This window comes from Oryx dammah, unplaced genomic scaffold (assembly GCF_014754425.2).
Source record: "Oryx dammah isolate SB20612 unplaced genomic scaffold, SCBI_Odam_1.1 HiC_scaffold_17, whole genome shotgun sequence".
Lineage (NCBI taxonomy): Eukaryota > Metazoa > Chordata > Mammalia > Artiodactyla > Bovidae > Oryx > Oryx dammah.
Window position 1 is genome coordinate 79,863,348 of NW_024070201.1, and position 25,727 is coordinate 79,889,074.

Below are 25,727 nucleotides of genomic sequence, written 5' to 3' on the forward strand. Positions count from 1 at the left end.
TTGCAGCTGTTGACCTCGCTGAGCTGGAGCCCTAGGCACACAGCATGTGCTGCCTGTGTGCAGCGACGGCCTCCTCTTCTCTTGCAGCTGTTGACCTCGCTGAGCTGGAGCCCTAGGCACACAGCATGGGCTGCCTGTGTGCAGCGACGGCCTCCTCTTCTCTTGCAGCTGGAGAGCAGTTTGGGGATGCACACGGCCAGTGCCACCGTCGCAGTCACCGGGATTGTTTTTCTCTCGATGAATTTATTTGCTAACCACCCATTACTCAAGGGCTGTCAGTCTTCCCAGCCACCTGACTTGTGCATTTACATGGAAGCCTCTTCAAACGTATGTCTTATAAAATTATGTATAATTATGAAGTACTTCAACAGTCCAAAGTATAGAGGAACTAATATACCAGGCACCCTGCTGCCTTGATTTGAATCTTGGTTCTACCACTTAGTAGCTTTGCTTTGAAGGAGCAAATAAGATAACCTCTTTGTGTTTCAATTTTATCATCACTGAAATGAGGATAGTAATAGATTAAATTATTATATGTAAAGATTATGTAAATTAATATTTGATACGTAATTAACACAATGCATACTGTATTAGATTATTATTACATACTGCTGCTACTGCTAATGGGCTTCCCAGGTGGTACCTGTGGTAAAGAACCCACCAGTCAGTGCAGGAGATAGGAGATGCAGGTTCGATCCCTGGGTAGGGAAGATCCCCTGGAGGAGGGCATGGCAACTCACGCCAGTGTTCTTGCCTAGAGAATCCCGTGAACAGAGGAGCCTGGTGGGCTACAGTCCATGGGGTTGCAAAGATTCAGACAGGACTGAAGCGAATTAGCATGCAGCAGGAACTGCTACTGATACTGTTACATTTCCCAGAGAGATTACATTTAAAAAGTTTGATTTCACAGTTTTCTTAATGAAACTAACTTGGGAGATTTACAATTTTCTCTGTGGTCTGGGATTTTCAAATAGTGACTCACTGAAGCTTTGAACGGCTTTACTTTTGAATTTATTTGAGTGTGGTATTTTAAAAGGGAAAATCTTTAACAGCCTTTCCAAAGTATTTTTTTGGCTTGTGTTTACGTATTCTCCCTCTTCTACAGTCAACTGAGAAATTAATATTTTCCTCCAAATTGTTTATTTTCCCATGATTTGTGAACTGTTTTTTACTGACTTAATCTTCCTGTTTGCTGATACTACTCATGGAAGTCTGAGTCCTAACGTTCTCCATTATATTTTTAATAATCTAAGTTTGTATTTATATGGGTTTGATTGTGTGTGTGTGTGTGTGTGTGTATTTTGGAAGTATTTCTCTCCAGAGGGATTAGCATTTGTTTCTTCTAGGTGCCTCACTGATGTAGGAGCCAGTAATTTTGTGTTTCACTCTTCAGCTTACTACTTTAGTTTGTAGGCATACTGTAAATGTCTAAACCTCTAGGAAGTACAATAAAGCACTGATGAAAGGGTCCCTTTTGCCCCTTTTCCTAAGCTGCCCGTACATCTCCTGGGTTTACTGCTATTCCAGCTGGTGGATGTTAATGGTAATGTCAGTGCTTTCCCCGCTATAGCTGTTTCACATAGGTTGCTACAGAAGTACCTGTGTCTCTCTTTCCAGGAGAAAGGTTTACATGCTTTTAGATGGGCCTTGTGCCTCACGTAGAGTGTTGGTGTGTGGCTGTGTATTAACTCTAACTGTGCCTCACTCTGCCCTGTTTTATGGAGGGTAGGGGTTATAGTTTGGTTGCCTGCTGGCCTTTCTGTCTCCTCTGAGCGTTTCTACTGGATCTAATCTGCGGCATCATACCCTCTAGGGTCTCATATCACTGATGCTGGTCCTCACCTTGCTGGAATTGTGCATAGCCTGCTCTGTCGCAGCCCTGTGGCTCAAAGCAAACTGCTGCCATTTAAGAAAGGTGAGATTGTTTAAATGACTTAAAATTCACATGATCTGCACCTTCCCTCTAGGGTTTAAGATTGTCCCTGACTTTTGGACCTGGAGAGAAACTTTCATACGATAATGATTTGTGGGGTTCCTGGAGTTATAGCTCGTTCAAATGTTAGACTTGGCATGAAGGTTGGAAAAGAATTCTAACCTAAAAATACAAGAGGAAGTGGTATATTTCATCTTTAAGAGCATTTTAAAAAATTAATTTTTACTTTTTATATAATGTTTAAAGATGACATTCATTTTATAATTATTGCAAAATGTTGGCTATATTCCCTGAGCTGTGTCATTCATCCTTGAGCCTGTATTATACCCAATAGTTGGTAACTCCCACACCCTCACCTCTGTGTAACCTGTCCTTCCCTCCCCACTGATAACCACTAGTTTGTTCTCTACATCTGTGAGTCTGCTTCTTTTTTTTATTATTTTCATTAGTCTGTTGTATTTTCTAGAGTCCACACGCGTGATATCATGCAGTGTTTATCCGCCTCTGTCTAACTGATCTCACTCAGCATAATGTCTTCCAAATCCATCCACGTTGCTGCAAAATGGAAAAAATTTGTTCCTTTTTATGCTTTACCATATTCCAGTGAATATATCTATACTGCATATAAATATCTATGGATGTGAATATATCTCTATGAATATAGCTCTATGTTCTTTCTCCATTCATCTGTTGACGGACACTTATGTTGCTTCCATTTCTTGGCAATTGTAAATGATGCTACTATGAACGTTAACGTGCATATATCTCTTTGAGTTAGCATTTGGGGTTTTGGGGGCTATATACACAGGAGTAGAACTGCTCAGTCATGGTGGGTCTGGTTTTATTTCTTCGAGAAACCTCCATACTGTTTTCCGCAGTGGCTGTCCCGATATACCTTCCCAGCGACCGTGGAGGGTGTAGGAGGGTTCCCCTGCCTCCACACCCTCATCCACATTTCTTACTTGGAGACTTTTTGATAACAGTCATTCTGACAGGCGGGAGGGGGTATCTGCCTGTGGTTAGGACTCGCATGTCCCCGGGGGTTAGTGATGCTGAGTATCTTTCCATGTACCTGTTGGTCATTTGTTTTTCCTGTTTGGAAAAATGTCTACACAGTTCTGCCCATTTCTTAATTTTCTTTTCTTTTGATGTTGAGTTGTATGAGCTATTTATATATGTTGGATATTAATTCCTTTTTGGTCATACCATTTCTAAATAGGAGCATATGTTTTTCACATGGATAGAATTAAATTATTATTTTTTCAACTTGTCACTTTCTAGTTATATTTCCAGGAAAACCCACAAATTCTTTCTGGATTTTAGCTATCTTAATTGTAAACTGAAAATGTCCTTGTCCATTTTTTTTCTTTACACTTTTTATTTTGTGTTGGCATATAGCCAGGTAACAATGTTGCGATAGTTTCAGGTGAACAACAAGAGGACTCAGCCAGACATATACTGTTTTTGTTCATTTTTAATGCTTGCTGTAAGGACTATGCATATAATATTTGAGCACAGTGATAATCAGTGAATGAGCATTGTTGGCGTTGATCATGATGATAATTAGAAGGAGAGGGCCGTGTTGATCCTGTTCCTGGAGTTCGATGTTGTTTTATTTTCCAGGGAATTTCCTCCCTTTCTAATCCTGGGGAATCAAGAATGCCTCCAAAGGAAAGCAAGGAAATTCAGTCTTGAATTTTCACTGGAGAGTGAGTCAGTGCTCCATCGAGGAACTCCAGAGAACACGAGCCTGTGAACCACGTCTCTACCATCGTGGTGCCCAGCGTGAGAAACTTGGGCTCAATCCTTTCTGTCCTGACTATAAACTCCCTCATAAGTCCTGGGAATAGAAGGACAAATGTGCTTCTCTAGGCACCCTTTCTTTTGTACCTGCTATGATCACCACGCTAAAATTGTTCCCAGAAATCAGTTCTCTTTCTTCTTACCTGCCTGCTTCATTGTCTTCTAACGTTTAAAAAAGGCAGAGAGAATACTCCCTGTTTCATGTATTCTTTCTAAACTTCCAACCTCAGTGAGAAGGAAAAATGAGTGAGACGTTTCCCGTTACAGAAAAATGCTTCTTGACTTTAGTTGACACCAACACTGCAAAAACTGTCCAAAAAATAACCAAAATAACATTGAGATAAATTTTTACTATATTTGAGGTAGGAGGGTCAAGTCTTGAAGTCTTTTTTTTTCAGTGAGCTGCTGAAATTCACACATCTCCAGATACAAAAATGACGCCTTAGATGGGGGTCTTTGAGAGCAAAACCAATATTTGTCCTTCAAACGACAGTGAGAATCTGTAACACAGAGAAAAAAGAATTAAAGCTTTAGAATCTTACAAACCTGAGTGCAAACTCTGATACTGTCTGTGTGAACTTGATCTCTCTATTTTTTTCTCATCTGTAAAATAGGTATCACAGTACCAACTATCTTATTCATTGTTATGCAGACTAAGTAAAAATAAAGCAGATGTGAAAATAGAATCACAGCTATCTGATAATGCTGCTGCTGCTGCTGCTGCTGGTGTTTTTGTGCAGGTGAGGCTGAGGTGAGATGGTGGTCAGACAGGTGCGCAGAAACCCTCACTCTCCCATGTAGCTCCTCCCATTCCCTCCAGTGACATCCACGACCATCTTCCCAGGTAGAATTTGCTGTTCTTTTTGATATCTCTGGCTCCTGATTTGTGTATCTACTGCTGACGGACTTATATTTCTGCTTTATGAATTAATTTCCCTCTCTTGAGAGGGAACTGAGCCATCCACGGTGTCCATAAATTCACACCTATAAGGTTCTCTTAGCTCCCTGTTTGCCATACGTGCAAAGATTTTCCTGTAGTCTTCTCTACTAACAATTCTTGCCTCTCCAGATAATACATATATGTAAAATATACATAATTTATGAAAAAATGCATACATGCGCATTAAATATAATTTTGTTTCTTTTTTCAATCCATTGAACAGTTATTCAGAAAGTGCCTACTACGTGCCATGTGCTCTGTATACAATAGCCAGTGAGCCACGGTCTCTGTTCTCTGGTTGCTCTTTGTGGGAGATACAGACCCACAGGAACATACCATTATAATATGGAGCAATAAGGGCTGTGATAGGAAGAGTGTAGGAATCTTTGGAAGCTCATAGAAAGAGTTTCTAAACCAGGTTAAAGAGACGAAAATAACAATTTTGGGGAGAAGACTTTTCTCCTAAACTGAGATTTTTTTTTTCAAAAACATTAGCAATTTTATTTATTTATTTGGTTGCACTGGGTACTCATTACAGCACATGAGATCTTTAGTTGTGGCATAGGAAGTCTTGGCTCACAGGATCTAGTTCCCTGACAAGGGACTGAACCCAGGTCCCCTGCATTGGGAGTGTGGAGTGTTGGCCACTGGGCCTCCAGGGAAGTCCCCTAAACTGAGGTCCTAAAGATGATTGGGAGTTAGCGTGATGAAGGGAAAAAGGAAGGAGCTGGACATACGCAAAAGCCTCTAAGCAGGAGAGAACTGGGGATATTCAGGGACACACCAGAGGCTTTCGTGCGTCTGACTTTGATGCATGAGGGGCAGATGGCGAGACCTCAGTTTGGAGAGAGACATGTATGCCTCGCAGGAGACGAGACAGAACAGCAAGCAAGGTAGTGTGCGTGCCCTTGCACACAGCACCATCTAAGGGAGGACCAAACCCCTAAGCATCTCTCCAGGCTGCCTCCAACCCGTGTAAGGAATGAGCTTGCCCCTTCCTCAGGGTGTGAGCAGGCAGGGACCTCCGTTCTCACTCCCCTCTGCGGCCCCGGGCCCCAGGAAAGCCTTGCCTGAAAGAGAAACAGACGGTGCTGTTGGACCGGCTTCTATTGCCTTGAGAGTGGTGACTTTAATTTTCAGTGAGGATGACTGAAGATAAGTTTGTTAGCTTGAAGTAGGCGATGGTGAAACTGTTTATACCGCGTGCGTGCTTAGGCGTTCAGTCGTGTCTGCCTCTTTGGATCCAGTGGACTGAGGCCCGCCAGGCTCCTCTGTCCATGGCATTCTCCAGCCACGAATACTAGAGAAGGTTGCCGCGCCCCCTCCAGGGATCTTCCCGACCCAGGGACTGAAGGCCCTGCACTGCAGGTGGATTCCTTACTGTCCAGGGCCAAGTTCCACCCTCCAACCCTAGGAAGCCAGCTATTAAATAGTTACCCACACAACAATGAACAGGTCAGGTCATGCACTTGGAATTTAGGACTATCATTGCAGTTGCAACACAGAGTGATTTGGAAGGAGTAAAGAGAAGAAGGGTGGTAAGGAGTCTGATACAGTGAACCAAACCATTGGTGAATAGACTTCAGTGGAAGGAAAGGTATTTACAGTAACATTCGTATTGTCATTTTTCATTAATTCTGCTTTTCCTATATAAAGCTCTGAAATATTTTGCAGCTTTGATTTAAAAATCATAGACCAATTTGGTGGGAATTGAAATATTATTAATATTAATATATTAAATGGTATCATTTATATTTTGCTCTTCAGGTCTTATTTTAATAATATCTTCTTTTTAATTAGGTCTTCTTTTTAATCAGGTCTCTTCTCTTTAATCAGGTCTTCTTTTTAACTATATAATGTTTTCCTTTATCTTGTTCATCTTTACGTCTTGCTCTTATTTACATCTACAAGTGAAAGCAATTTCATTTCTTTTTTAAAGATCAGTATAGGGCCTGCCTGGTGGCTCAATGGTAAAGAGTCCACCTGCCAGTGTAGGAGACACAGTTTGGTCCCTGGTCCGGGACGATCCCACATGCCACGGAGCAACTAAGCCCATGTTTCACAACTGCTGAGCCTGTGCGCCGCAAACAGCCCACAGACCAGAACTGCAGAACCACAAGTGCCCTGCGGCAAGAGAAGGCACTGCAGTGACTGACCCACGCTGCCGCCGGAGAGGAGTCTGCGCGCACGCAGCTGGAGAGGAGTGCGCGCGCACGCAGCTGGAGAGGAGTCCACGTGCACCGCAGCTGGAGAAAAGTGCTGGGGTCCAGCCCGGGTGGATCCAGGAATTCGAAGGTGGGGATGGCGTTGGCGTCCTTGGAAAAATACATATTTAATTACAGATATATAGAGAGATTAGAAATGGATAGTTTACTAGGAGAATTAGTGGAGAAAAGGAGGCTGAATCTAGATGGGAATTCAGCCAGAGAAATGGGAGCAAGAAAGAAGTGACATGGAGGAATCAGTCTTTCTGGAAACTGATCCGATTCCTTTATTTTTGGGGTTTGCTTATATACCTTTTGTTACACATAGGGATGAATACAGAGTCACGCGGGGGTCAGCAGTCCTGACCTTTATCAAAATCAGGTGCTTCACATAAAAAGGTCTTAGGGATTTTACATCTTCTGGTCATGAGACCTGCTGACATTTTATGATCCTTCTTTCTGATAACCAAAAGACTTATTTTTTCCAAGGGTGTTTTTTCTTAAACCAGGCACCACCCTCCAAATAAAGTTACATTCCTATAGGGTGAGGGTGTAGTGAGTTACAATCAAGAAAGGAATTTATTTAACCCAAGGTTAACATGATTAATCTTGAAGGTTAATACTTATTTCTCGTATATGCTTAAAGGTTAATGCTTATTTCTCCTATATGCTAGTTATATTTATTATAAGGGCAGGGAATATGGAGATTTAGCAGCAAACATCAGCCTAACAAATGAAAATCCTTTCACCAATGCTCCCCTTAAGATCTGTTGTGATAAAGTTACATTTTTACATAGCAAGGACACAGTGATTTATAACAAAGTACAGTGATCTATTACAAAAGAGAAAATTCATTAACTCAAAAAGTCTAGTATTGCTAACCTTAAAAACTACTATATTTCCTTTTCTATATTCCAAATACATTGATTAATATATTCCCAGGTGCCTAAGGATGTGGAGGCCTGGCGGCAATCATTGACTCAACAAGAAGAAAAAGCCCTATGCTAATTAAGACTTTCAAAATACTCCAAACTCTCTGTGCTGTTTATGGTTGAGAGGTAGGAAACAATCATGTGCCTAGTGGCAGGAGTATGGATAATCCTGTCACACAAGCTAGTCTGTCAGCAGAGAGGTCTGACCTGAAACACCCTTGTCACACCCAGGGTAGGGAATTAGCAGCAATTATTGGCACAACAAATGAAAAACCCTTCACCAATATAATTCCTAACCAACCCACTATACTAATAATTTCCAACTCCCCCAAAGAATTTGCCTTTAGTAAGTCTAAAACATCTCGTGCCTCTCAGGTTGGGAGGCTGTAAACAATCACATGTGGCCGGAGGAACCTATACAGGTGGGCTAGATAACCTTCAGAGGAGTCCGTGAGCTGAAACACTCTTGTCATGCCCAGGAATTTTTATTGCCTTGGAGCTGCAAGTTAACTCCTTCTCCAACAGAAATGGTGATGGGGGAGAGCCCCCCGTAAAGTCAGAGGTGTAGGTGAGAGCATAAAACAGACTCTGGTTTTGGGGTAGATGCTTGGGAACAGGGGGTTTCCTGAGGCTTGATCACGCCTTTGTGTATGCCAAGCCTCCTTCCTCATGACCCTTGCCATGGGCGGAGTTCCTCACGCTGGCCCCCGGCAGAAAAGCCCCTAAGCATCAAAGACCCAGCAGAGCCAAAAATAAATAAAATTATAAAAAAGATCAGTATCTATCCTCCCACTTTTTTCTCTCGTTGAATTGGCGTGGATAACTTCTATAACATTGAAAAGAGGAAGAAATTTGTCTTTGACCTCTATGCTTGTTTGCTGTAGACCATATGTGTATGGGTGTGTGTGTGTGTGTGTGTGTCAGAGAGAGAGAAAGACTGGGATTCCTTTGGGAGTTTCAGAAAATACCCTGAAGAGATAGCAATTTTCAATTCACAACATGTAAACACGTGCACATTTAAGTGACCTGAACATTCAGTTTGAGGAAACAATTGTCCAGATGGGATCTGAAAGCGAATTTCTTTGGAGTTTGTGGAAATAAACCCAGTGTATATCAAAGAGAAGAAACGTTGCTTGTCAAAGAGGAAGCCGGATGATGCGTGGGTGGAGAGCGTGGACAGATGTGCTCCAGAAGGAGGAAACGCCTGCAGTGGGAGGAAAGTCAGCACTGTTATCTCCTCCTTCAGGCAGAGGCATGGTCAAAACTCATCTTGATAAGTTTGCCCACACCAAAAAAAAAGGCACTTTGATATATGTTTCAATGTCTACTGTTGCAAAAGATCAAGGAGTGTGTTTATACAAAGACCCAAAGTGAGGCTACAGAAGATGATAAGCGTCTCAGCGGGGAAGGAGCTGGCGAAAGCTGGGGCATGAAACTCGTTGAAACTCACAAGATGCATCTCAGTTACTAATTTGCATTTTGCAAGTTTCTATTGAAAATTCTCACAAAATAGCCTTGTGTCCGAACACCAAAGACCATCCTCAATCTCTTTCCTCTCTGAACCTCAAGTTTAGCTTCTGATTATTCTCTGCAAGCATAATGAGGTATTACAGACTGCCTCCAGAAAGCTCCGTAAGGAGACATTTCTCTGAGGTCTTTTCTAGCAAATATGGTGTAACTTCTCTAAGGGAGACGTGAGAGAATGAAAAGTCCCGAGGCTCTATTCAAACTAAAAATGGAGCCAGCTTCTGATCCAGCAGTACCACTCCTGGGCATATATCTGGAGAAAATCATAATTTCACAAGATACATGCACCCCAATGTTCATTTCAGCACTATTTACAATATCCAGAACGTGGAAGCAGCCTAAACATACACCAACAGATGATTTGATAAAGGAGCTCTGGTGCATATCTACAATGGAATATTACTCAGCCATAAAAAAGAACGAAAGAATGCCACTTGCAGCAACACGAATGAGTCTAGAGAAAGACAGATATCAGAAACACTCATGTTTGCAAACAGTGCTTCAGCCTTAGACGACCTGTGCAGCCCAGTGCTCTGAAGACAACTGGAGGACTTCTGACATAGGGATGGCTGACCTGGGTCACAAACAGAGGAAAACACCAGGAGAGAAGCACAGTCTCTTTTTGCCCTGCAGTCCTCTCTCACCTTCGCAATTCCAACTAAATCCTCTCATTTTGGGGTTCTGTAAATCCTGCTGATTTCAGAAAGAATTATCCTCCAAGAGTCTCAAGTCTCCCCAATTCACACTCATCCCAATTCAGTAGCCCATTCAATTTTGTTCTTTATGATAACAGGAAAAGCCCTGTTGATCGTAATCAGCCAGGAAACTTATCTTTCTGACCAATGTCTTAAAGTGTGAACATAGTTATCCACGTCATGAGTCACCCATCTTCGCTGACCGTCCGGAAACTCTGAGAAGGAGCCCACCAGGGCTCGCGGTAACATTGCCCTTCATCCCTGGAGAGCTCTGCTAGCGAAACGATGGAGGCAGAAAGTAGGAGCAGGACAGAGCTCGCTCTCCCCACTCCACAGGAGCCCGCCAGGTAGGCACAAGCTGTTAGTTGTGTTTATTCCCCGTCACTTAATGAACTGGAGACAGGCACAGTGCCAGGGCAATGCCAGGTCGTGAACTCGGGCGTGGGCCCCCTGGGCTTAATGAAAATACCGAGTATGAAGAACTTATTTGCTATACTTTCCCAGTAGTTCTCTCTGGTCGATGGGAGAAGAAGGTTTTTATTTAGCCTGTAAGTTGGGGAAGCTGAAGTTTTCTAACAAAAGAGGCTCATATTCTAGGCTTGAAGTAGGGGCTTCATACCCCCTTGCTTCTGTGTCTGATGTGTGAATCTCTGTGACTCTCAAGCTGCGGATCCTGCCCCCCTGTTTAGAGGTGAAATCTGGTGGAAGTGTGAATAGTTTAGTCTCCCTCTGGATACCGAAGATCAGCACATATGGGGGGTGTGTTAGTCGCTCAGTCTGTCCAGCTCTCTGCAACCCCATGGACTGCAGCCCGCCAGGCTCCTCTGTCCCTGGGATTCTCCAGGCAAGAACACTGCAGTGGGTGTTCTTCCCGACCCAGGATCAAACCCAGGTCTCCTGCATTGCAGGCAGATTCTTTACCGTCTGAGCCACCAGGGAGCCCCAACACATATTAAAACTTCCTTTTAAAGGTTTGAGGAGAAACTGAAGACAGAGCTTCAGAAATCAGTAACAGATTGAAAGTCACTGTAAAATATTGAGTATACTCCAATGCCTGGGAAAACATAGTGTTGCCAGTGAGCCAAACAGAGACCAAAAGAGCTTTCAAAGTCACTCCTTTCTGCACGCGAAGTTGACTGTGTCATTGACAATGTCTTTTCAGATCCATTTCTGTGTTAAAAAGACTGAGAGATGTGCAGGTAAACGTGTTTGCTAGTTTTTACTCTTACTCACCAGCATGGATTAATGAGAAAGAACCTGGTAATAACTCTGGACTAAGAATAAGAAGAGGCTTCCCTGCTTCCCTGCTGGCTCAGATGGTAAAACATCCACTTGCGACCAGGAGACCTGGGTTTGATCTCTGGGTCGGGAAGGTCACCTGGAGAGGGGAATGACTACCCACTCCAATATTCTTGCCTAGAGAATTCCATGGACAGAGGAGCCTGGCGGGCTACGTTACAGTCCTTGGGGTTGCAAAGAATCGGACATGACTGAGTGATTAAGTACATACAAGCACAAGAATAAGAAGACTTGGTATGGTTTTTGTTCCATCTAACCAGGATCAGATAGCGATCCTGGCCACTAACTTGGACCCTCTGAGCCTCCGAGTTTCCTGTACTTTTACAGTGAAGATTTTAATTACAGAATTATTTTGAAAAATAAGCAAAACTCTCCTTTCTGTCAGTTGCGATCTTTGCATGGAGACTTAGAGCGTTTTCTCACAGCTGCATTTCTGTGTGAACTTCACAGTGCACCTGAAATTGAGCTTGCAGAAATCTCTCTCCAGGAAAGCGTCTTACTGGAAAAGCCTGCCCCAGCCGCACCACGCCAAACGTGGCTGACTGTTTTGAAGAGAGAGCTGGAATTCCTGGGGGTGAGTGAGCCTCCTCCAACCTCAACTAGAGTAAAGACTGGCTCTAAGAAAGAGGATTTGGTGGCATCAACATAGCTTCCCTACTCAGACTCATGGAGGGAAAAACCTAGTAGAAAATTATTGACACTCACCGCACACTGTTAGGCAGAGTCCTAACAGTCGCTCAGTTGGCAAAGAATCTGCCTGCAGTGCAGGAGACCCAGATTCAATCCCTGGATTGGGAAGATTCCCTGGAGAGGGAAACGGCAACCCGCTCCAGTATTCTTTCCTGGGAAATCTCACCAGAAGATCCTGGTGGACTGAAGTCCGTGGGGTTACCAGGGTCAGACACGACTTAGCAACTGATCCACCACCTCCAGGCACCCTGTTGGGTAGAAAGAAGCATTTCCTCATGAAGATTAGGGTTAGACTAGCCAATAGGATCTGCCAACTCTGGTCATCATCCTGTGAATGATTTATAATCTTTGTCTTCTCATAGGTAGAAAGAGCCATTATTGCTGTCCACCCTGAGTATGTAAATAAAGGCACAGGAGACGGCTATGCTTGCATGACCTCATGGCTATGCTTGCATGAGGTCATGCCAGTATAAATTCTTAGAGTGGCCAGATGGTCCTGGAAAATACTGCATTTGGGCCCTTTTGAGGACTGCCCAGGACACCAAAGCAATTTCTCACATTTGGCCTCAGTTATAAGGAAATTGATGTAATCTTAGAAAAATACTTTCTGATTTCACAAAATCTATGCATTTTTCCACAGGTAACACAAATTCTGATTGGTTTGATATACCTTTATTTTGGAATAATTGTGAGCTCCAAGATCAATGATTCAGAGTTTACTGAATATGTTTTTTCATCATTTAAAGCTGGCTACCCATTCTGGGGAGCCCTATTTGTGAGTATATGCCTATAGTTGTCTGAAATAATACTGCACGTGGCTTTTCTTTTCTCCAGATCAGATCTAACAATTGTTTATTCTAACAAGTGTGGAGAATATATGAGTGTATTCTAATATGTATATGGATATATATATAATTAGATATAGATGCATATTTACAGTTTACAAAGCACTTTGGGTTAAATAAGCTAATACATGTTTATGTATTGCTCAAGGGGCATTTAACTAGTAAGAATCGAACCTAAACTTTCAGAATCCAACTTGAGAAAAATTTGCATCACACCATTCATCAGTAAAGCTATCTTAGCAAAGGTAGCGGGGAGAAATTGTTGAAATGAGGAGAACAAGGCTGACATTTGATGAACTTCGACTGTACCCTAGAAACTCTGTTGGGTACTTTCTCATTGTATCTCTTTCAGTCATTGTACTAGTTAGAAACTAGATGGCTGAATGAGCTCATAAAAACATATGGTTTTTACTGAAGTATAACTGACGTATAACAAACAGCACCTATTCAAGGTGGGTAATGCGATCGACTTTGATGACACAGGAAAACCTTGCCACATGGATATAATGAAGATACTCATCACGGCCCCAAATTCCCTGCTCCCCTTGGTAACCCGGCCCTCAGGCCCTGTCCTCCCATCCTCAAGCAGCCACTTGCTTTCTGTCACTACAGATTAGTTTGCATTTTCTGGAGTTTTATATAAATGAATGGTAACGCCACCTTCTCTCTAACGCCTAGCTTCTCTCACTCAGCATGCTTGTTTCTGATTAATCCGTGTTGCTTTTTGCGTCCACATTTTCATTCACGAGGATATATTTTAACCCTAAAAATACTGCATTGGCTTGGCCCTCTGCTAAATACGCAGGTCTCAGGTCACTTGTTCAAAACTCTCCTTAAACTTTTGCTATACTTAATTTGAAACTTCCTTACTGTCTTTTCATTCCGATCATTTAGTTTATTAGATGTCTCTCAACTCACCCTACAATCTGAATCTATGACATGTTTTGAATATGTGCTCCTGGTTGATAATTCCACTAAATCCTTCACCATGTGTATTTTCATAATGGCTGTATGTCGACAAGATAGATGGCAGACTCCAGAGACAGACACATGTTTCTTGCCCAGAGGAACTGACACTGTAACACACAAGATGCTCATACGAGCAAACGATTAAATAAAATGCGAGTCGTGTTATAGCAGAGTCATGCCCCAGGGGCTGCTGGGCTTCACAGCACTTAGTGGGGACCCATGGACTCTCAGAGTTAGCATTACCTGGCAGCCTGGTACAAACGAAGAATCTCAGACCACATCTAGGACTTACAATTTGCATTTTAACAAGCTAATTCACATAGACATTTAATTTTGAGAATCTTTCTATAGGAAATTAGAAAAATAAAATAATAAAACTAAAAAATAAAATGGACTAAAGGACACCTTTATAGAATGCCCACAACTTTACCTTCTATGTGGAAGGTGAAGATGAAAGAAACATAGAGAAGAACCGAGATCCACTGAGCTTTTCTCCCCTCCTTCCTTTTGAACAGTTTGCTATTTCTGGAATTTTGTCAATCATGTCTGAAAAGAAACCTTCAGCATATCTGGTGAGTTGCATTCTGTCTTTATCCTTGAGAAGGTAAGAAAAATTTAATTTTAAGAGTCTTGAAGGAGACATGCTGTTATCTCTTCTGAGTGAATATGGATATGTGATTTTCTTCCAATCTACTTTTGTCTTGGATATAGTCACTAAACATGTAATCATTAAAATACCAATTGTGTCACTTAAAAACAATGAATGTATTAATTTGACACTTGTTGAAAAAATACCCTCACACCAGCTATGTCCTCACACTATAGTCCTGTGATCCAACAGATGATTCGTTTCTAATTAAGGAGTCTATTTGATGAGAGACTATGAGTATAGTTTGTCTAGTCAAAGCTATGGTTTTCCCAGTAGTCATGTACTGATGTGAGAGTTGGATCATAAAGAAGGCTGAGCTCTGAAGAATTGATGCTTTTGAACTGTGGTGTTGGAGAAGACTCTTGAGAGTCCACTGGACAGCTCAGAGATCAAAGCAGTCCATCCTAAAGGAAAGTGAAAGTGAAGTCGCTCAGTCATGTCTGACTCTTTGTGACCCATGGACGGTAGCCCACCAAGCTCCTCTGTCCATGGGATTCTCCAGGCAAGAATACCAGAGTGGGTTGCCATTTCCTTCTCCACTTCCTAAAGGAAATCAACCCTGAATAATTCATTGGAAGGACTGATGCTGAAGCTGAGGCTCTGGCCACCTGATGTGAAGAGCCCACTCATTAGACAAAACCCTAGTGCTGGGAAAGATTGAAGGCAGGAGGAGCAGGGGACAACAGAGGACAAGAGGGTTAGACTCCGTAGACATGAATCTGAGCACACTCTGGGAGATAGTGAAGGACGGGGGGGCCTGGGGGGCTACAGTCCATGGGGTCGCCCAGAGTTGGGCGCGACTCAGCAACTGAACAGCAGCGACAGTATGAGCTTTCTGCCGGTCTCCCTGCGTGCGGTCTTAGAGAGGAAGCTGTGGGGCCTTATTGCACAGGTGCTTTGTCTATATGTCCCTTTGTGACCTATATTTTGAATAAAGGGCCTTCCCTGGTGGCTCAGATGGTAAAGCGTCTGCCTACAATGCGGGAGACCCGGGCTCAGTCCCCGGGTCAGGAAGATCTTCTGGAGAAGGAAATGGCACCCACTCCAGCACTCTTGCCTGGAGAATCCCATGGACGGAGGAGCCTGGTGGGCTACAGTCCATGGGGTCGCCCAGAGTTGGACATGACTGAGCGACTTCACTGTTTTCTCTTGGCATAAGTGAGGAGTTTATTGGTTGTATCCAGCCCTGAAATGCAGGTAGGTTTATTGAACAGTGCAGCAGGTGCGGGACCCAGTCTAAATGTTCTTCTTTGCCGTCAGATCCGAGGATGCCTGGGAGCAAATGCGGTTAGCAGCGTAGCCGCGGGAACAGGCGTCGGCATCCTCATCAGTAACCTCAAGCAGAGCTCCACTTACGTCTACGGCTGCAAGGAGGTCTATGAGAACGACTACTGCTCTCTGGCCTGCTTCTCCACTGTGTGTATTTCTCATGGGAAGGCTGAGATCCTGGTCCTGATCTAAGTGGGATGCCTTCTTTTCCTTTCTATGAAAACCACCCTTTTCTGCCACTGCATCACGTAATGCAGTGTTCTGGAGGCTTGTGCTCAGGGTCGTGCCAGCCTCTTTCCCCCACCTCGACCTGAATCCCACAAGGGTGGTGCCAGGGGCTCTGAGTAACCACCTCCTGGTTTCCGCACGTGCCATTCTATAGGCACTGGCCGCGTGCTGAGTGGGCGTGGGTGATGCAAACAGGGGCTGCTGTAAAGGAATGCGCTTTCCCACCTCATGACTACACCTGTCCTTTCGGTTGTTGTCGGCTGTTGCTCAACAGGGAGTTGTGGCGATGATCCTGTTTCTCACCATCCTGGGCTTTGGCAGCGCTGTGTCACTCATAGTTTATGGAATTGGTGAAATAGTTGAAGGAAATCAGGTAAGCGGAGGCCTGATAGTAAATCCTAAATGATAAAGAACTTGGGCGTTGTTGCTTAAAAGTATGGCCTGGGTTTCCTGAAACATTGCTTCCAGTTTCAATATTCCATTTCTCCAAGTTTCAGCATTTTGGTTTCCGAATCTCATGTTTTGAATGAATTAATTTATTTTAACCTCACTCATTATGAGAGAAATGCAGATCAAAACCACAGTGAAGTATCATCTCCCACCAGTCAGAATGGCCATCATCAAAAGTCAACAAACAAAAATGCCGGAGAGGGTGTGAAGAAATGGCGACCAAATCTCATGTTTTGAATCAAATTTTCCACTCACAACCTTCATAGTATTAACGTAATTCCTTTGGCTGAAGTTTAGGAAAGTAAGGTCTTCATCATTTTAGCAAATGTAGATACTTCAAAGTATTAAGCATATGTTGAGCATAAGAGACAAATATACAGGTAGGATGTTGGAATCATTTAAATATCTGGGCTTTTTAAAATTTGTTCCCGCTCTTGTTCTTGGGTCTCACCTGCCCACTTGCTCTGAAGCCTGCATTTTGTTCCTCTCTGCGGCATGACTGCCAACTGCGCCTCCACTTGTCTTCCCATTTTTATACCTGTGACGAACGAAAGAGAGTTAGAAATACCTGACGCATATACATTTACTCAGATCTTCCAGGTAAAACACACTCCCTCCATCTTTCCACTTGCCTGAAGCATTCAAGTCTGCCTGCCTTTTCTGATCACTTTCCTTCAGAGACAAGTAAGATAAGAGATACACCTGCAGCACGCCAGGCTTCCCTGTCCTTCGCCGTCTCCTGGAGCTCACTCAGACTCGTGTCCATTGAGTCGGTGACGCCACCCAACCATCTCATCCTCTGTCATCACCGTCTCCTCCTGCCTTCAGTCTTTCTCAGCATCACGGTCTTTCCAGTGAGTCAGCTCTTCCCATCAGGTGGCTAAAATATCACAGTGTAATGGCAGGCTGTGAGACACAAAAAAAGATGAGATATGCCTCTTCCACAAGTATTCTAACGGCAGAAAATTCTTGGTGATTGATCATGTTTTTTTCCCCTCAACTCATCAGATTCCAGAAGATCGTCTTTATGAAGAAGTAAATATATATTCACCGATTTACAGTGAGTTGGAAGAGAGAGAGGAGACAACTTCTCCTGCTGATTCATAAGAATCATGTGTCCAGAACATTCTGATTCACAGCAAAAAGCTTAGAAAGCCATGATCTCTGTGTAAGAGGCTACGGCAAAATTTCAATTCTTTCTATGACTTGACAAGTTTATATTATGGTTTATTCTCCAGACAGCAATATTCTACTTTTGTTGTCTCTGTTCACCTAAATCCACCCCCTGCCATTTGTAGATAAGATAGACTCCTGTATTTCTTGTTTTCTGTTACTGTGTCACACCCATCCCTTCTGGGATGTCTACCTGTAATAAGTAAGCATAACTGCAAATAGGGAAAGCAAGAGGAAGACTGGCTGAGAGCTGAGTTAAGCTTAACAGTTTGATACTATTTGCTCTTAGCCTTTTTTAGAGCTGCAGATGTGTGTGATCTGTGACCCCTTTTCCACTGCAAGCACCTTGAGGGCAAAGTCCATTCAGCAAACGCACACTGAGAGCCAACTGAGACTGATCACACTTGTCTCCTTCACATTGCGCACTCCAGTACTTCACCCATGCTGGGTGCTCAGCGTGGGTGTACGGGGTGCAGGGGTGGAGATTCAGAGAAGGTATATCACCAGGTCGAGTCAGAAGTCACATAGGAAAGGAGAAAGTTTGGAGATGATAAGACCAAATTGATATAAATTAAGAATAGAGTCAGACAGACTTTGTTAGACGGACATATGAATAGAGATTCTTTAGGCATGTATGAAGCATTTTGGTGGAAACATTTCAAATTAGCAATAGATATTTCCTTATTGTGTTTGGTCTTATATGAACAAAACAACGTAGTGTGTTAGAAGGATTGCTGATCTTATAAAGTGCACTGGAATACCAGGCCTATTGCTTATTTATCGAGTGAGCTGTGGCAAACCTTTTAACGTTTTACTTAATCAGGGTTTTTTCATCTGTGACATTAAGATATTAGGAGTAATTTACCTGCCAGCTCTAAAGGTGTGTGTAGAAACACACGCAAACAGGATAAATTAGTATATGTGCTGCCAAAGCAAGCGCCACAGTATAGATTAAAAGTGCTCTAAAAAAGAGATTATTGTGGAGTCCATTCATGCGTATTAACCATGAGTGCTCGTTCATGCTCACACAGCAATCTCCGAATCTTAGTTTAGTCTCTAATGATACAAAATCTGAGTCCTTTTATCTTGAAAGGCCCACGTCCTAGTTCCACCTCAACTTTCTCTCTAACATGCATCCTGCTTGACCACCTCACGTCAGCATCCAGGGCTGAAATGCTCTTTCTTCCTTTCTGTTTCTGGTTGAGTCTCTCCTTTCCGTAAAGTCTATCTTAAATCCCATCTGATTCTTTAAGTTTTTCTAGTTGATTGCTTCTCTCTCTAGATGATGTTTTTCTAATCAAACATACACACACACACACACACACACACACCTTACACTCTATATAATTTTCTATAGGCAAATATTTTATGTCCCCTCAATGATAATATATTTTTTCAGAGACACAAAATCTCATAAAAATCTATATTTTGCCTGAATCAGCAGCACATTCACTGATACAATATTGCTCAAAATTGTTTGCAGACTGATGAATAAACAGTAGGGAGTTTTATTAAGTTACTCACTGTATCTGGTGAGCTGTAAACCATAAAGGAAAAATCACTTAATGAAGAGTTTGAAATGAAAGAAGAATCAATTAAGACCTGAGCTAAAATGAAGTCAGTGGAAATGAAGAGAAATGATAGTTTCTAAAAAATGGAGAAAGAGTTATTGGTCTTCCCACTAATGAGCTGAATTAAAGAATGAAACCAGAGAGGCAACCAGTTGCTTAACATGTTATGCATTTGAATCTAAGATCAACGAACATCGGGTAATGTTGAAAGTCATGGGAAGTGAGAAATACAAACTGACACGTGAGGAGTACAGACAGACCCAGATTAAGCTCAGCTGTAGGTCGTCATTTTCGGGGGCCAAAGGGAAAGGCGGTTTCAGATTGCCTGGTAGTATTCAGGGCAGAGTGCTGGTAAGGATGGATTTTGGTGACAGAGGTTTAGTATTGTTGTAAGAGAGATCAGTATTAAATGAAGAAAATTAACACTCTAAGAGAATTATATTGAGATAAAAGCAAAGCCAAGTTAGCCTTTACATGCCTGTAACCAATGGGGGCATACACATCCCAGGTGGCGGGATGGGGTGGGGGAAGGAGAGAAAATACCCAGGGCAGAAAATACGAGAATTAGGCAGAAGAAGGCTCTGTGAAGCTGCAGCCAACAGGTGGCCCAAAGCAGACAGAGGTTAGACAAAGAATAAGTAACTGTCAGAGACAGTATCTGCTGACTCGAGGAAGAGACAAATCACGTAAATAGGGATAAATCCACGTAAGACGTAGAGACAGGACAGAGAAACAGCAATGGTGAATGAACGAAGAAGGTGCAGAGAAACTCAACCCAGGGCCGTGGTGAGGCGTGAGAGAGCAAGAGGTGAGGCGTGAGAGAGCAGGACACTTGCAGAAACAGGCAGAGAGACGACGGGGCACGTGTGGCGTGAGCAGAGACGGGCCTGAGCAGAGGAGGGCGAAGGACAACGAAGCTCTCCCGATGAACGTGCTTTGACGTTCTTAAAGAGAAGCCAAACCAGTTCACACTTGTAGCCTAAATCTCGATAGAAGAGTCCTGGGGAGAGACTGAAGGAATCAGCTGGGGGTATTATTCACAAATTAATTAATGAAATAATTAAGTACATTTAATTTATTTGGATTGCCAAAATTAAAAATTGGTAAGTAGGTGTTAATTTCCCCAGGCTATGAAGGAGACTGTAACCATGCAACCAATGGTGACGTCAGCGTTCATGCTTATCTGACCGCAGGGGCTTAGATTTCCTGTTGTCATGTTTTCTGAAATTAAAATTTGTTTCCCCAAACTTGACAACAGCTTAAAAATATACTCTTTTCCTGCATAGCTTGCCAAACTGACTCACTATTCTTAATCATTCATAGACATAATCACACACTTTCAAGGAAAATATATTCACATCCAAACCTGGCCCACCAGGACCTCCAGCAGTGACTCTGGTCTACCTCTGTATTGTATAATATTTTACCCTGCTCTTTCCTCCACTCAGTTGATATTTAACCACATATTGACTGTGTATCTCTATATACACCACACTTTTTTGTGTCTTAAGGGCATTCTGATAGCTGTTCTTTACCTTCCTGCCCTTTATCATGCACCTACTCTGGGCACACACTGAGAATGCAACTGGAATGCTCTTCACATATTTAGTGTCTCCATTTATCTTTTTTAAAACAGCAAGTTAAAGGTTATTTTCTCTGTTGAGATTGCCTAACGAACACGTATCCACCCAGCCCGCTTCATAATCACTTTACCCTGTGACGCAATGTATTATCACGCATGGTCAGTGTATTTTTGATCTCCTTGATATATCCTTAATCACTAGTATTTGTTCAATAAATCAGAATCATTTAACTTGATTTCTTATCTGTGTGTGTGTGTGTGTACAGTGGGGAGGAGATTGATCAGGGGTAATTGGGAATCAAAATATCAATTCAGTGATGCTAAGGACCAAGAACAGTTTCCGAAGTCTGCATTTTAAATAATGCTTTATCAAATGGGATAATCTGTAAACAACCCCACAAACAGAAAATGGACTAAAACCACAATCACTGGCCTTCTTGCCAATAAATGGTGGGATAAAGTTAAAAGGAACCCGAACTGTGAGTTGCATTTTCCAAGTCAGTCCTCACTCCTGTTTGTTTTGCTGTGGGTCAGTCTTTTCCCTTTGAGGACCCCAGTTTTTCCACCTGACAATCAGCACTTTGGACCAAAAAGCCCAGCTGAACTTCCTGCTTCCATATTCCCGGCTTTCAGACAGTTCGGACGGCTGGTGATCATAATTACTAAGCTTGTGACTGGGACGGCAGCTGCAATCAGAACTATTTTATGCTATTTGATGTATGGTCCAGCAAGACATCTGGGACAGCAACATTCATTCTAAACTCCTGGGACAAAAGCTCATCAAAGCTCTCTCTTTAAAAATTGTCTTAGAAAAAATTCTCCCCAGGACTTCCCTGGTGGTCCAGAGGTTAAAATACCCCGCTCCCAATGCAGGGATCGGGTTCAGTCCCTGCTAAGAGAGCTAGATCCCACAGGCTGCAACGAAAGATCCGGCATGCGTGCTGAGACCCAGCACAGCCAAATAATAAATCAATATTAAAACTTTTTTCACAAATAATTCTCATTCTATGATGTACAGCTCTACTTATGAAGCACTAATAAATCAGAGTACCGTTTTCATGCTTTCAGCTTGGTTTAGACCATTGAGGTGAATTTATATGTACAAGAGTGTGAGAGGCTGTTGGTAGTCACCACCCGTGCGACATGAGTGCGTCCCTCCACTGGAAAAACCTCTGCCCGCTCCACAAACCGTCAAGAGGGCTCAGCTTACATCTCGCAAACAGCTTATCTCTAGGAATCCCTGCATAGTGTTATGCTGAACAACACGGAGGAGCAGAGACTGTTCAGAATGTGAACGCTGCATGAAATATGCTGTCTTAATGGACAATCCCAGGGACGGGGGAGTCTAGTGGGCTGCCGTCTATGGGGTCGCACAGAGTTGGACACGCCTGGAGCGACGCAGCAGCAGCAGCAGCAGCTGTGCTAAGTCACCTCTCTTTGTGATCCTTATGGACTGTAGCCCACCAGGCTCCTCCACCCATGGGATTTTCCAGGCAAGAATACTGGAGTGGGTGGCCATGCCCTCCTCCAGAGGATCTTCCCGACCCAGGGATTGAACCCGCATCTTTCACATCTCTTGCACTGGCAGGCAGGTTCTTTGCCATCAGTGCCAACTGGGAAGCGCTGCATGAAATATACCCAGAAGCAAATCGTAGAAGCTTAGTTCAGTTCAGTTCAGTTGCTCAGTCATGTCCGACTCTGTGCGACCCCATGAATCGCAGCACGCCAGGCCTCCCTGTCCATTACCATCTCCCAGAGTTCACTCAAACTCACGTCCATTGAGTCAGAGATGCCATCCAGCCATCTCATCCTCTGTAGTCCCCTTTTCCTCCTGCCCCCAATCCCTCCCAGCATCAGAGTCTTTTCCGATGAGTCAACTCTTCGCATGAGATGGCCAAAGTACTGGAGTTTCAGCTGATCTCCTTTAGGATGGACTGGTTGGATCTCCTTGCAGTCCAAGGGACTCTCAAGAGCCTTCTCCAACATCACAGTTCAAAAGCATCAATTCTTCGGTGCTCAGCTTTCTTCACAGTCCAACTCTCACATCCATACATGACCAATGGAAAAACCATAGCCTCGACTAGACAGACCTTTGTTGGCAAAGTAATGTCTCTGCTTTTGAATATGCTATCTAGGTTGGTCATAACTTTCCTTCCAAGGAGTAAGCGTCTTCTAATTTCATGGCTGCAGTCACCATCTGCACTGATTTGGGAGCCCCCCAAAATAAAATCTGACACTGTTTCCACTGTTTCCCCATCTATTTCCCATGAAGTGTTGGGAATGGATGCCATGATCTTCATTTTCTGAATGTTGAGCTTGAAGCCAACTTTTTCACTCTCCTCTTTCACTTTCATCAAGAGGCTTTTTAGCTCCTCTTCACTTTCTGCCATAAGGGTGGTGTCATCTGCATATCTGAGGTTATTGATATTTCTCCCAGCAATCTTGACTCCAGCTTGTGTTTCTTCCAGCCCAGCGTTTCTCATGATGTACTCTGCATAGAAGTTAAATAAGCAGGGTGACAATATACAGCCTTGACGTACTCCTTTTCCTATTTGGAACCAGTCTGTTGTTCCATGTCCAGTTCTAACTGTTGCTTCCTGACCTGCATACAGATTTCTCAAAAGGTAGGTCAGGTGGTCTGGTATTCCCATCTCTTTCAGAATTTTCCACAGTTTATTGTGATCCACACAGTCAAAGGCTTTGGCATAGTCAATAAAGCAGAAATAGATGTTTTTCTGGAACTCTCTTGCTTTTTCCATGATCCAGCAGATGTTGGCAATTTGATCTCTGGTTCCTCTGCCTTTCCTAAAACCAGCTTGAACATCTGAAAGTTCACGGTTCACGTATTGCTGAAGCCTGGCTTGGAGAATTTTGAGCATTACTTTACTAGCGTGTGAGATGAGTGCAATTGTGAGGTAGTTTGAGCATTCTCTGGCATTGCCTTTCTTTGGGATTGGAATGAAAACTGACCTTTTCCAGTCCCGTGGCCACTGCTGAGTTTTCCAGATTTGCTGGCATATTGAGTGCAGCACTTTCATAGCATCATTTTTCAGGATTTGAAACAGCTCAACTGGAGTTCCATCACCTCCACTAGCTTTGTTCGTAGTGATGCTTTCTAAAGCCCACTTAACTTCACATTCCAGGATGTCTGGCTCTAGGTGAGTGATCACACCATCGTGATTATCTGGGTTATGAAGATCTTTTTTGTACAGTCCTTCTGTGTATTCTTGCCACCTCTTCTTAATATCTTCTGCTTCTGTTAGGTCCATGCCATTTCTGTCCTTTATTGAGCCCATCTTTGCATGAAATGTTCCCTTGGTATCTCTAATTTTCTTGAAGAGATCTCTAGTCTTTCCCATTCTGTTGTTTTCCTCTATTTCTTTGCATTGATCACTGAGGAAGGCTTTCTTATCTCTTCTTGCTATTCTTTGGAACTCTGCATTCCGATGCTTTTTGCTTTTTGCTTCCCTTATTTTCACAGATGTTTGTAAGGCCTCCTCAGACAGCCATTTTGCTTTTTTGCATTTTTCTTAGGGATAGTCTTGATCCCTGTCTCCTGTACAATGTCACGAACCTCCGTCCGTAATTCATCAGGCACTCTATCAGATCTAGGCCCTTACATCTATTTCTCACTTCCACCGTATAGTCGTAAGGGATTTCATTTAGGTCATACCTGAATGGTCTAGTGGTTTTCTCCACTTTCTTCAATTTCAGTCTGAATTTGGTAATAAGGAGTTCATGATCTGAGCCACAGTCTGCTCCCAGTCTTGTTTTTGCTGACTATATAGAGCTTCTCCATCTTTGGCTGAAAAGGATATAATCAATCTGATTTTGACCATCTGGTGATGTCCACGTGTAGCGTCTTCTCTTGTGTTGTTGGAAGAGGGTGTTATGTTATGACCAGTGCATTCTCTTGGCAGAACTCTATTAGTCTTTGCCCTGCTTCATTCTGTAGGCCAGAGCCAAATTTGCCTGTTACTCCAAGTGTTTCTTGACTTCCTACTTTTGCATTCCAGTCCCCTATAATGAGAAGAACATCTTTTTTGGGTGTTAGTTCTAGAAGGTCTTGTAGGTCTTCATAGAACCATTCAACTTCAGCTTCTTCAGTGTTACTGGTCGGGGCATAGATGTGGATTACTGTAATATTGAATGGAAATGAACAGAGATCATTCTGTCGTTTTTGAGATTGCATTCAAGTATGGCATTTTGGACTGTTTTGTTGACCATGATGGCTACTCCATTTCTTCTAAGGGATTCCTGCCCACAGTAGTAGATATAATGATCATCTGAATTAAATTCACCATTCCAGTCCATCTTAGTTTGCTGATTTCTAGAATGTTGACATTTACTCTTGCCATCTTGTTTGACCACTTCCAATTTGCCTTGATTCATGAACCTAACATTCCAGGTTCCTATGCAATATGGCTCTTTACAGCATTGAACCTTGCTTCTATCACCAGTCCCATCCACTACGGGGTGTTGGTTTTGCTTTGGCTCCATCCCTTCATTCTTTCTGGAGTTATTTCTCCACTGATCTCCAGTAGCATATTGGGCACCTACCGACCTGGGGAGTTCCTCTCTCAGTATCCTACCATTTTGCCTTTTCATGCTGTTCATGGGGTTCTCAGGGCAAGAATACTGAAGTGGTTTGCCATTCCCTTCTCCAGTGGACCACATTCTGTCAGACCTCTCCACCGTGACCCGTCTGTCTTAGGTTGCCCCACACAGCATGGCTTAGTTCACTGAGTTAGACAAGGCTGTGGCCCGTGCGATCGGATTGGCTAGTTGTCTGTGATTGTGGTGTCAGTCTGTCTGCTCTCTGATGCCTCTCGCAACACCTGCCATCTCATTTGGGTTTCTCTTCCTTTGGATGTGGGGTATCTCTTCACGTCTAGCAGCTTTGCTACCCAAGCAAGGAGCAGCTGCCGCCCCTGACCTTGGACATGGGGCAGCTCCTCTTGGCTGCCG

General features: G+C 43.1%; 2 protein-coding genes across 2 annotated transcripts in view; both read left to right on the plus strand.

Annotated features, from left to right (window-relative positions):
• The window catches only part of MS4A3 (membrane spanning 4-domains A3), a 7,359-nt gene extending 1,258 nt beyond the window's left edge, over positions 1–6,101 (plus strand). Inside the window, exons 4-6 of the mRNA XM_040257753.1 lie at positions 169–327; positions 1,814–1,915; positions 5,983–6,101. Coding sequence (XP_040113687.1) covers positions 169–327; positions 1,814–1,915; positions 5,983–6,090 — 369 coding nt within the window. The 3' untranslated portion in view covers positions 6,091–6,101. The remainder of the gene's footprint in view (positions 1–168; positions 328–1,813; positions 1,916–5,982) is intronic.
• Positions 6,102–10,319: 4,218 nt separating this feature from the next.
• Positions 10,320–17,702, plus strand: MS4A2 (membrane spanning 4-domains A2). The gene is made up of 7 exons (XM_040259470.1): positions 10,320–10,381; positions 11,784–11,907; positions 12,664–12,798; positions 14,353–14,409; positions 15,747–15,902; positions 16,258–16,356; positions 17,442–17,702. Exons 1-7 carry the CDS (start codon positions 10,320–10,322, stop codon positions 17,538–17,540), a joined length of 732 nt encoding a protein of 243 aa, XP_040115404.1. The 3' UTR covers positions 17,541–17,702.
• Positions 17,703–25,727: the final 8,025 nt, after the last annotated feature.

What these genes read in the sequence shown, in the direction of transcription:
- MS4A2 (XM_040259470.1), top strand. Translation starts at nt 10,320, where the DNA reads ATGGAGGCAGAAAGTAGGAGCAGGACAGAGCTCGCTCTCCCCACTCCA. An exon ending in ACTCCACAGGAGCCCGCCAG is followed by an intron (nt 10,382 to 11,783) that starts GTAGGCACAAGC and finishes TGAACTTCACAG; the next exon opens with TGCACCTGAAATTGAGCTTG. An exon ending in GAGAGCTGGAATTCCTGGGG is followed by an intron (nt 11,908 to 12,663) that starts GTGAGTGAGCCT and finishes ATTTTTCCACAG; the next exon opens with GTAACACAAATTCTGATTGG.